Source organism: Diospyros lotus, chromosome 4 (assembly GCF_014633365.1).
Source record: "Diospyros lotus cultivar Yz01 chromosome 4, ASM1463336v1, whole genome shotgun sequence".
Lineage (NCBI taxonomy): Eukaryota > Viridiplantae > Streptophyta > Magnoliopsida > Ericales > Ebenaceae > Diospyros > Diospyros lotus.
In genome coordinates, this window is record NC_068341.1 from 3,467,477 (window position 1) to 3,480,331 (window position 12,855).

A 12,855-nucleotide genomic window follows, 5' to 3' on the forward strand; every position below is an offset into this window, starting at 1 on the left:
GGCATTTTAATATGCAGCCTTACAATTGCTTTGCAAGAAGGTTATTTCCACAACTCAAACCCTTGGAAAATTGGAATGCTTGACCTTCCACAAAACTCTCCAAGTAATCTTACATATTAACTAAATATCATGTTCTCCACATCAACTAGGCTACATCTATTGGACAAGGAGAACCATGATAAGTATCTAATAACTAACTTCTCTCAAAGAACTTATCAATAAAGGGGGGAAAAAAAAACACCACTTCACTGCAAAGATAGGATATTACAATTCTAATCTCAGAAACTAAAGCCCAGACTCTGTTATGGCCACAATTTATTAAAATTTTCAAACTACAAAATTCAATCACAGTATAAACCTAATTGGCATGATTTTAATCTGCCAATGTTACAACACAGAAATAGGTGGACCTTAAATAAATTCCAAAAGCCAGTGAGGGGACATTCATACCAGTGTATCTAAATCTGTTCGCACCAAAACATACTCCAGAAAATCTGAGTTACCATGCACCAGTGAGTAAAGCAGCAAGACAGCAGCCTCATCTGCCAAGTACCTGAGAGGCAGAACCCATTAGTTATCCCCAAAAGAAAAGAACTAAATAGAAAGCCATATAAATGACAACAGTTCAATGAGAGCAGTAGCCAGCAGTGTAGCATGTTCTACTTCTTCCAGTTCTTTAGAATTATAATTCAGATAGAATATAAAAATCCAACTCAAATTAATTACAGTTTAGCTCACAAAAATAGTACAACAATATTCACTTGCACATCCTAAACAATAACTTGTGCAAACTGATTTGGTTGATAAATGAATAAGTATAATCTTTATGTTGTATAAGAAGTAATAGGATGACCTGAACTTGGAATTTAAACATCACTTCTCTTTGTCTTTCTGTCCATTTACTGGGATGCTTAACTCTAGGAATTAAAACTCCTAAAAGCATGTTTGGTAGGGGGATTGGATTAATTAATCCCACCCCTAAGCCTTATCCCTTGTTTGTGCAACCCAAGGATTAGGCCTAGCTAACCCTTGGGACAAATAGTCTCAATAGCTCCAATGATGAAAATGTCCCTTCACTAAAACCAAGAAAAGCATTGTTCCTTTTTGTAATTAATAAATGAGGGATATTATGGTATTCTTTAAGGTAATCCCACATCTACACCTTCAACCAAACAAGGGGTAGTTATTACCTTGAGTAATACCTCCTATACCAAACATGATCTAGCATTGTTTAATCCCATCGCAAAATCATCCATGTACCAGACACCCATAAGAATCAGATTTCTCAAGAAACAATATAATGATGCTTGTACATAACAATGGAAATTAAGCTTCAGAATCTTAAGATCACATTTCTTGCTGTTTGGATGAGAATTGAAAATCCTAGAGGAATCACTTCTACTCAAAATATCCTTTCCTGTAATTTACTTATTCTTTCCCATGACACAAGGCATAACATATATCAAATGAATACAGTTACGGGAAAGGACCAATAAAACAAAAACAACATAACATCATTTATGAAGTATTTTATATTTATTTCAGTGTATCAGATTTATAATAAAAATGAAACATTTCATTTACTTGCTTTAGATAATAATAATGATATAGACACTCACATGCCAAGAGTATCAAAAAGGGATGCAAAAGATACTCTCACAAGTGGACCAATGTGGGTACTGCCTTCGATGTCAACGCGATCAACTGCAAGCAGTAGACTGATTTCCTTAGCACTGCATACAGCAACTCCATAACAATCAATGGTTACAATTAAGAGGACCTTACATTCGATATCCCTAGCATTTTCTAAAGCCTTGCAGTAAGGGTTTTCAGAAAAATATGAACTTTCTTTCAAGAGTAAATCTGAACTGGCACTGTTATTACTTGTATCTCTCAATGTCTTCTCCAAAACACGTTTCCGATAATGAATGAGAATAAGGAACATGTGAAGACTGCTGGCTGCCAACGGACTTCTGGTAGCTTCACGACTTGAATTGACAAAGTAATTAAATGGCAATAGAACAAAACTTGCTGCAGGACAACCATACAATTTAAGAACTTTTTTCAGTAAAATCTGTTATGTTAATAGAGAAATAAAAGGAAAAGATTCCACGGTAAATAATAAAAAAAATAAAAGAATAGAAGCAAACAAAAATAATCTAGAGAAATTTGATTCATACCAGCATTTTTGGTAATTGTTTGCAAAAAACATTTTTTCCAATCACTGGCCAAACACACACTCATATAACATTAAAAGCATTTTTGTATGATTTGGCCAAACACTAAACTGTTTTTTCTTGAAACTGATTCTTATAAAAGCATTTTTTTACAGAAGTGATTTTCAAGACAACAGAAATTTTACAGCAATGACAAATGGGCAGATATAAATACACTTTTCTGACCAAAAAAACAGAAGGGTGTCTGTCTAGATTTCACAGCATTAAAGATCAACGTACCAGCCACAGAACCAACTCTCTGTAGAACACTGGGTTGATTTCCTTCAGAAAACATGTCATAAGATGCAGTGTTTAAGGCAAATCGAGGTTGCATGATGTAATTAAGTAGCAATCTGCGAACAACCAAGCCAACCAAAGGGATCTCCTGCACATATGGTATCAATTTAGCACAACAGCAACAGCTTTAGAAATTACTATAGAGTTTTGGACCATCTGAAAGAGTTGATGCTGTTCTTGTCACCTGAACCATGGCCGCATCGATGAATGGGTGAACATCATTAGGTCCTGGTGATGGTCCAGATAGGAGTTGAGTTGACATAGCCACTAGAATGAAGTTAAGCAGTTCATGGTGTAGAAGATATGTGTTGGGGCTTGCCATAAAGATGCAAAAAAGGAAAAAAAAAAAAAAAAAAAGGATAAAAAAAAATAAAGAGCTAAATTAGGGAGATGATAATGTAAATTGCAGCACTAGCAAATATTGTCAATATTCTATAACATACCTTACATCTACTTTGCCTATAAAGCCAAGCACAGTACGCATAACAAGATTTTCAATATTTTGATCTGCAATGGAAAACACATAGGTTCTTAAAAAAAGGAAACAAAAAGAGGGGGGGGGGGGGGGGGGGGAAATCAACAGAATAAAGTCACAACACACTGGCTTAAAAGATCGGGAGAGAGAACTACAAAATCTCCAAAAAGAGATTTCAATTATCAAGCAAGTTGACTTTCACTATTAAGAGCATTTTAACTACAAAATCTGCCATGAAGTTAAGTTGATAATCGAAGTGCTTGACCTTTCTCCTTTAAGACTGCATTAGCTTTCATGAATTAACTTGAAAAGTGTGAAATCCTGATCCCAACTGAACTAAGATAAAAAAAACCTTCCTACACAGATGACTGTGCTGGTTCACTCTTTGAAAAATGAACTTTTCTTATTTTTGAATTCAAATTTATAAAAGCAAGATTTTGGAAATGCAAGATTACTCCTAATTCTTTAAGTTAGTTGCTTCCTTGAACTTCAAGCAAACAACAGTTTGGACAACAGTTTGGTCTGCTCTAGATTAGAGAAAAGATGGAAACTTTTAAGTATGAATGAAAATAAAATAAAAGTGAAATTTGAATTAAAAATATATTGCAAACTGTTCTGAATAATTCTTCAAGAATTTTCTGAAAGTAAGTAGTCTCAGACTTTCAGGAAAAGTTAACAAGAATCTCCTACATTATTAATGATGTTTTGGTTTTGATGTTTCACAAAATTCCTTACATTATACTTTATCTTATATAAACAAAATCAATTTCAAGCCAAAATAAAATTACATTCAAAACAACTTATTTCTTTGGCATATTCTCTTAATGGAGATTGGAAAAACATGATTTGTCTCAATCACATTGGCCAAAATGCTTTTCAAAAGTTGAACCTAAAATCGTTGGAGAAATGAAAGCAAATTTATGAAAAACATGAGATAGGCCGTCGACCGGCCATAATAAGCTGTTGACCGATTGCAAAGTATGCTCTCTGTAGTTTGCTATTGATTGCCTCTGCATCAGGTCTTGTCGACTGTTCTTGGGTAATGGTTGACCGCTTTGATTCACTTGTCAACTGGTATTTAAATTTTTGCACTAAACTGTCGACCGATTTAGTGAACCTATCGATCATTTTGATCGCAGACAACTTGTAACGACTAATTTTTCAGTGCATTTAATGCAGCTCAACCAACTCCAACGGCTCGATTTTTGGCTTTTCTCACCATCAACTATAAATACTAGACTGGTGGTTCATTTAAAGGGGTTCGAGGGATTGAATACTCCACTACCAACTGCCAAGATCATTCATTGTGCTTTAATTTCTAAATTTCTCTCATTCTCACTATAAAGGCTTTGTGTACTTATTGCTTATTATCATTTCAAGCCTTGTATATTGAGAGAACCTGTAACTAAGGGGGTAAACCCTTAGAAACTCTCATTCACTTTGTTATATTTCCTAGCATCTTTGCTAGAGGGCCTACTCATTGAGTAGGAGGTTTGTATTGCCTAGCATTTTTGCTAGAGGGACTATCTTGAAGATAGGAGGTTATTTTTTATATAGTGGATTGGTTTTTTTAAATTCTTATTGAGGAGCTAAGATAGTGGATTAGACTTGGGTTAAGCCAAACTATACGTTTCTCATTTTGATTGTGTTTTCTGTTATAGTTGTTAGTATATTCAATTATAAGTCTATAAATAGGCTAGAGTAGTTAGAGAATGACAGTTTATGAATGAATTTCAATTTCATTTCCCTCTCTTCTCCCTCAATCCTCTCTATTCTGTTCTTTCTCTCCCTCCCTTGCTACTCTTTCTTTCTCGCGTTCTTACCAAATTTCTTCCTAAACCTTAGCCAAACCCCAGGGTCATAACATTTGGTATCAAAGCCGACCATTCTCAGCTGTGATCCAAAAGTTGTAGCAATTGACCAAGGCGATTCCGTGCAACAAATTTCGACAAAGGATTGAATCTCGAAATTTGATTCCGATGCACGAGGAGCTTCAACAGATCAGATCAGCCAACATTTCCGATCTGATTCCGAAGGAACCAAGGGCTGATTGTAACGAAGCGAGCAAGGCGGAATTGAACTCGAATTTGAAGGCATAGTCGAGCAAAGCAAACTCAGATTTGGAAGGCGAAGCCAAGCAAGGCAAACTTCGACTCAGAATTGAAGACATGTGAAGGTGATGCTAACCCAAGCATCTTCAGCTGTTGTTCCAAAGCAATTGGATCTAGGTCACTGGCATTTCCCGAAAGCGGCGATAATTCCGACAATCCTTGGCAGTAAGTTTGGGAAGAAGCAATAGTTTCTAATGATACAAGCTTGAAGTGGATAGTGATTGGGCGGCAACTCCACTAGCGATCTCGAATTCACTTTGATCATGAGTAGATAGCAAGAAGGCATGCATGTGACCAAGGCGAGAAGGAAGGAACGATTGAAGCAAACCCTTGAGCAATTCAAGAATTCAAGAGAATTCCAATCAAAGGTCAATGATAGGGTGAGACGGAAGGCGTTGATTATGGCAAAGGTAGTTAGGATAGGTCATTACAATCAATTGGCCAAGGTTAGTGATTGGGTGAGATGGAAGGCGTCAATTATGCCGAAGGTAGTTAGGGTAGGTCAATGTAATCCATTGGCCAAGCTTCTTGGCATGATTTCGGGGAGAGTAGCTTATCCTTTGAAGGCGAAGTGGAAGCAAGTTTGGGAGTAGCTTCTTGGCGCGATTCCGAGGAGAATAGCTTATCCTTTGAAGGTGAAGTGGAAGCAGGTTCGGGAGTAGCTTCTGGGCGCGATTCTGAGGAGAGTAGCATGATTCCCGGGCGATCAAGAAGCTAAAGATGAAGCAAATCCAGAGTAGCCAATCCAAGAGATAGTATCGACAGGTCAATCCAAATTGGAACTTTGGCAATTTGTGTTGACTTTTGAAGGCGAGTCAGGCCAGGCAAGTTCCGACTCTGATTACGAGCAATTGTCATGGCCGCAACAGAGTGGATCGAAATATCAACAAACAGTCTTTGTAGATCTCAACGGCTCTTACTTAGGTTGCTAAATCGAGTATTGGAAGGCTGTCCTTGGAACAACGAACTGTTTGAGGTAAGTAACTTGAGAAAATGGCAGAAGGGAACCACATGATGCAGCTTATGAATGAATTTGAATTCCATTTCCCTCTCTCAATTCTCCTAACTCTCCCTCAATTTCCCTCTCTTCTCCCTCAATCCTGTGTGTTCTATTCTCTCTCTCCCGCCAAACCCTAGGGTCGTAACAACAAATTAAGTGGTTGATCATCATCCTTCCCTCAGGCCCCTATACCTAACCTAAAGCTTTAAACATACCATTAAAACATACAATTTTAGTCATCATTCTGCAGTATTATGAAAGATGGATTCAACTTCCTACAATAAGTCATTGTCTATTTTGAAGAGTAGAAACAATAACCTAGAATACTATACACCTAGATCATTATTTTGTTCTAGAACAGGAAGTTCTTAACTAAGGCAAATAGTTATGCAAACTGGTTAATATTGGTGTGGAAAAGTATCAGATAAAAATGCACTAGTTCAAGTCTCTAGCAATCTTAAATACAAATGTGAAACATAAACAAATACCAAATATGACCTCAATGAAAATATAATGCTGTAAACAAATACCCAGATTCCATTATAAGGTGCAAGTAAATCACCTCGTGAGAAATTACTTGGTACTGCTTCACTCTCATCAAGGGACAGATATAGTTCCTCGAAAGTATCATTTTTGGCATTTTCAATCAAGTACTTCAGAAACACAGATGAGATGTATGTAGCGTTAATAGCCTTATAATAAGCAGATGGTGGCACAACAGAAGCAGAAACACACTCTTGCAAACACCATGCTAAGTGAACCAAAATCTTTGCAAGATGCCTTGTATAATAGTTGTTCTGTGCTGCACAAGGAGATAAAAAAATTGAAGACAGCTGCCCAAGGTGTAGGGATGGAGGTGTTAGATTGATTACAAGGAAAAAGAATTGAGAAATTAAATGATTTCAGCACACAGTGTTACGTACAACATAGTTGTCAAGCTGTTTATGGTAGCATCAACCAATTTCAGCACTTTTTGCATTAACTACTGCATCATATTTTGCCAAGATAAGATACATTCTTTCAAAACTGAACAAAATAAGGAATGCACAAAACCTGCTTAATCCATAAAAACAATAGAGAACACTGACAGTTTGCATTGCGAACTATTCTCAACGGTTTAGTACATCAATTAAGATTAGAATTTAAATATTATCAGAAAATTTGGCACTTGAAATGTGTTGCATGGATTATGGGGTTTCGGAACACTATACATATATTTCTTATTGCTCGACTAAGAAATGATACTTGATCGCTATCTCCATGTAAAAATGAAAAGACTTTTTTTCTTTTTCTTTTTTTTTTTTTGACGAGAACAACTAAAATCCACACTAAGGGGCATGGGAAGGTTCGAAAAACACACACACACACACACACGCAAGACATATCATCAGCATAAATTATTCACACAGTGAATTTTATTCCTCCTTTTTGTGTGGATGCAGACAAGTTACTGAACGACATTAAATCTGTCTTGTCTCCAATTTTGATCTTATGTGGGTGTTCCATAATTTACTTCTGTGTTAGTTCTATTCTGTTTCAAGTGGAATCAGACTAATACCTAACACAAACCTTTTATAGGATTTTAGTTGCATGCATCACATGATACTCTTTCAATTTAGTGTTTTGTTTCACATATTAGCTGCAGTGATGGAGCTATAACTTCTAGCTGCCCAAACTTGGGAAGTATTTTCTTGAAAATATACCATAAGGATTCATTACATGGTTACATTTTCCATTTCTTCCAAGTCACTAAAATTACAAACAAATTATTAGAATTTGGATAATGCTAACTGTTGGGCAATGGTTAGGGTGCAATAAGTCCACCTTGTGTTAAGATGCATTTATTGCACCTTGTTTTCAGCCTGCAAACAATCTTAGTCACTGATGATAGATGCATCATATTTTGAAACATTTAATAAATCAATATAATTGTTAGAATTTAAAGGTCAAAATCTTGACCAATTTTACTATTCAAAAAGTGGGTGAATAGTGCCAAAGTAAACTAGTTTCAATGCAACTAAAGGGTTAAAGCCAACTCGTACCATATTGGATTAATTAGCTCATTTTAGGAGACATTTCAGCTGATTTTAGGGACTGCAAAATCATCCCCTAACACCAACTAAAATGTTTCCCAAAATAGCCATTAAATAAATCTAATATGGTAAAATTTTATCAAAATCAAATTTCCATCAGTTGCCACTTGCAAAGCAACTAATTTAGTTTGGCACTGTTCATGCACATTTTGGATAGTTAATTTGGTTAATTTTTTTTTTTTTTTTTCCTTTTAATGCTCCAAATTAATCTGGCAACATAACCTAATGACCTCATATCTCATAAAAACAAGTCTAATCAATGCCCATAGCATTTAACCATAGTTGGTTAAGATTCTTGTCGTCTAGACCCCTAAGTCCAACATGCTCCATCTCGGTCCCTCCTATAGGCTGGCCTACTTCATGAATTTATTTCATCTAAACCAGATTCCATAGTTAGATAACTAAGTCAACTATAAGCGTGTAAAATGTGGTAAAATATGGCTAACATTTGGTAGGATAAAGCTGAAAGGCAATGTAAAGGGGTTGCATTCATTCCTTAGTCCAAATTCTTAATAACAATTTTATCCAATACATAACTCAGAGATAGTTAAGCCGTTGCTTATTTCCTGTGAATTTTGGATCATAATTGTTATATTTTTGTTTGAAAATGCATGGCTTATGACAATGCGAAGTATTGGACAAGCTATTCCACAAGAAAATGAAAATTAAGCAGAAACACTTAGCTAACTAACATGTGCTTTACTAGACATGGCCATTCAGAAAGAAGTGAATATGAGGCAAGAAGTAAATACTAACATGAAATACATATATATATGTCGCAGAATGTTGAACTATAAAACATCAACATGGGCAATAAATGACCGTGACAGAAATGAGGCTGTTACAACAGGTGTATAGCCATACAAGAAAATGAGAGAATTAAAAATGAGATTATCCATAATAAAGTTAGAGAAGATCCTACTAAAAATAAGATGTGTGACACATAATTAAGATGATTTGGTCATCTGAGAGAAGGAAGCCAATGGAGGTTTCTACGGCGAGAGTAATCTTTAGTAAGAAAAAATATGGTAGGAAACTCAGGCATGGTATGACATGATATATTGTTGAACAAACTGATTTTCTGCTAAGAAACTCCAGATGCATTGCAAACAGCTGTAAAAATTGCCAAAGTAGACTAACCACACTTCCATATACATAACAGACAGCAGCACAATATAATCCACCGAAAAATTTTACCAAAAGCCTTAATAGTTTTATCTATGGCAACGGATTGCCCAAGCCTCACAGTTTCTATGTCTATCTGACTAAGAGATTTCTCAAAGTGAAGAGACAGCATGTTGTAACAAAATAGGAACAGCTAAGCAAGGAATGGCGCTGAATGATCGCTGTATGGAATCCAAAGGTAATTACATACTCCATTAGACGAACTCAAAATTCGGCGAGAAAACTTTACGCCGCCGACAGCGGACAAGCTTATGAGTTCTTCCGAAATATTTAGCCTATACATCGACATGAGCTTCTAAATTCTCTGATTAACAAGTGGAGATATCAAATGAACGACTACACGCAAGCTCCAAAACCCTAGCACCGCGAATCAACCAAAGTCATTCAGTTTATACTCACAATTTCACAACGAAAATGTAGGTAACTCGCAATTGGATGAAATTGAGAAGTGTATGAATAATTAACAGGAAAAAGTAAATTACTAACCGAAAACCTCGCAAGCTTGAAGGACGCGGTGGGGCGGCCAGTGGAGGTTGAAAGGAAGCTCCAGCAGCTTCTCCCAGAAATCAGAGGCGATAGGAAATGATTTCTCGCCGACGAAAGTCCCGATCAGGTACTCCGCCGTGTCCTGCGGCCGCGCAGCGGTAGTACTGCCTGGCGTAGAAGGCACAGCCCCCATCTACAAAGCTCCCTATCCTCCTCTGCCTCTCTCTCTCTCTACAATATTCACAGCCAAATTCGAGATAATAACTCGACGACGCTCAATTAATCAACAGCAACGGCATTGCGAACACGAAGGCATCGGAGGAATAGTGAGAGCGAGATCGGAGCTCCGCGGATCTGCGTGGCTTGTTGAGGAAGAGAGGAGTCCTCGAAACGCAGGTTTTAAAGCTTTCTCAGCGTTTTTGGTTCCGGATGATGACGGGTCGTCATCATTTTTACTACGGATGGGAGAATTTGTCAGGCACCGCCCTGAAATTTTCCGTCGAATTGACGAAATTGCCCTTCACACTTCAATACAATATATTATGCACTGACCTTCGTGAATTTTAGCAATGAGAAGTATAATATATCAATCCAACGTCCTCATATGTATCTACATATTTTTTATTTAAGTAATGTTAATTATTTAAGCTTCAATAAATGTATTTTATTTTTAAACTAGTGGTGTTATTTTATGTTTTAAAATAATTTTATTAATTAGTAAAAATATCGCATTTTGTAACATATTACTAATTAATAAAATTATTTTAAAACACAAATAATACTTCTTATCTAAAAATATATATTTATTAAAATCTAATGACTATAGTAAGAATAATAATTAAGATCACCCTTCTATTTATTCATTGATGGATGATTTTATAAAAGTTCACATTCATTTTGTGTGTTAATAGCAAATTATATTCAATAATAGAATATTTTGGGTATTTAAAAAGTTTGTAGGTAAATTGGTAGAATTTCATTGTTAAGATGTGATTTTGTAGCTATCATCAATATATCATTTGTTTTCTTATTAGTGAGTGGGCACGTGACAATGTTTATTACTTTGCTTTGTGACACGTAACATACGACTACCAATTTCACTTGTTATCAAAATGTGTGAAAATGGTTGGCAATTGAGAACTATTGTTATGCGTGTTCTGTAAATAATTTTTTATTAACTCAAGTATAGACAATAAATAATGTGTGTTAATTTCACAAGTCCTGTGATGCTTGTAGTTGATGATTTTTCTAATATTCTATTTGGCTTCAACATGAGGTAGTGATCTCGTGCTTCGCAAGCTAGCATGTCATTTTGTGTCATGAGTTTCATCATTAATACTTGTTTAGTATCGAGTCTTTAATATCTAATATTCAATATTGACCTCGTAAAAAATAAAAAATGAAATATCTACAAATAAGTTTGATAAATAATTTTTATAAATTAACATATTATATATAAATTCATAATAATTTTATATATCTCTCATTAATTTTATAAATTAACATGTTATTTTTATAAATTTATATATGTGACATTAATTTATAAAAATTATTTATTAAACTTGTTTAGAAATATAACTTTTCCCATCTAAATGATATTGACTTTGGACTTTGCACTATAAATTGTTGTAAAATATTGATGTTGATGAGAAAACGACAAATTTTTTTCTTAAATTCTAGTCTAAGAGGGTTAATTCAATGTCTAGGAAAATAACAAACCTAATGAAAAAATCTAGGGGACTAACAAAACCTCTCTGGCCCTACCCTGTCTAGGAGACTATGCCATTAAGTTTTGTACTTTCATAGGGCCAATTTAATAATAATTCTATTATTTACATTACATGAGACTGTGACATTAAGTTTTGTACTTTCATGGGGCCAAATTAATAATTCTATTATTTACATTACACCGAAGACCTTTCAAAATCATTAAATTCATTAAACTAGTCATAACATTATTATTCTTTCTTTTTATATACAAGCCCGACAATAAACTCCTAAGTATAATATCTCAAATTTAATATAGTTGATTTTTATTATGCAGGAAGAATGTAAAAGTGGATTTTTGTCTTCAATATAGTATTTGATAATCAAATCAGTACTTAAAGAAAGAATTATGATGAATATTAGAGAGATGTAAAAATAAATATCTTCATTTTTTGTTTATTGAGACATTGCTATATATATATATATATATAATTCTCAATTATTGATTGAGATTCTTGAATTTGATGGGAATATCTTAATCGTTAATCGATTTTCTAAATAAATCGTATGTTATATTTTAATAATAAAATACGTGATATGTTATGATTGATAGAATATGTGACGCATGATGATTAATTTATAAATAGATATAGTGCAGGAGAGTAATTTGTGCTTAGATACATAAATTTTAAATATTTTTATAAAAAAATTAATTAATTTTAAATATTCTATTTTTTAAAATTGTAACTCAATAAGACTTGGTTTTCGTGGCTGCCATCTATCTAGTTTATATCCAATGAATGCACCCTGATTCCCATCAATCAATGAACAAGAGTTGATTTATTAGGCTTTGCTTGACTTCTAGTCCATTTCTTTAAGCCGCAAACAATTATTAAGACCAATACGTGAATAGAGGGCTACAATCTACAAATCCAGCTAAAATAAAATGGAATGGAGGGCTACCATACGGGGAACTAACAAATGAGTCAGTCAAGGAGGCTTGAAACTTGTTCAATGTATTCATTCCCTTCCCAACTTTCCAAGTGGAAGAAGTGCCACCCACCAGCACGTTGCGGTTCATACGGGGTGTTTGATTAATGTCACGCCGAACACTAATGTAATGCCTAAAAAGTAAGAAATTCACTATTACTGGGGTTTTATTTTTTATAAGAAAAAAAAATTAAAAGGTTTGATTAAAGAAATAAATGTTTCATTGATGACTGATGAGTTGCTTATAAACTCTTTCGGCGCGGGGGGGGGGGGGGGTTGCTTTTCTATTAGGGTG

General features: G+C 34.8%; 1 protein-coding gene across 9 annotated transcripts in view; it reads right to left on the reverse strand.

The window, feature by feature from the left end:
- LOC127800753 (uncharacterized) overlaps positions 1-10,303 on the reverse strand; it is a 20,418-nt gene extending 10,115 nt beyond the window's left edge. Inside the window, exons 1-8 of one of the 9 annotated variants that reach the window (XM_052335545.1) lie at positions 9,864-10,303; positions 6,662-6,901; positions 2,957-3,020; positions 2,698-2,827; positions 2,457-2,601; positions 1,786-2,031; positions 1,620-1,704; positions 451-553 (exon numbers count right to left, since the gene is read on the reverse strand). In XM_052335545.1, the coding sequence (XP_052191505.1) occupies positions 451-553; positions 1,620-1,704; positions 1,786-2,031; positions 2,457-2,601; positions 2,698-2,827; positions 2,957-3,020; positions 6,662-6,901; positions 9,864-10,056 (1,206 nt within the window). In that variant the 5' untranslated portion in view covers positions 10,057-10,303. Of the gene's footprint in view, positions 1-450; positions 554-1,619; positions 1,705-1,785; positions 2,032-2,456; positions 2,602-2,697; positions 2,828-2,956; positions 3,021-6,661; positions 6,933-9,567; positions 9,735-9,863 lie in introns of all 9 variants that reach the window. The other 8 variants (XM_052335550.1, XM_052335552.1, XM_052335551.1 and 5 more) reach the window with 8 other exon arrangements.
- Positions 10,304-12,855: the final 2,552 nt, after the last annotated feature.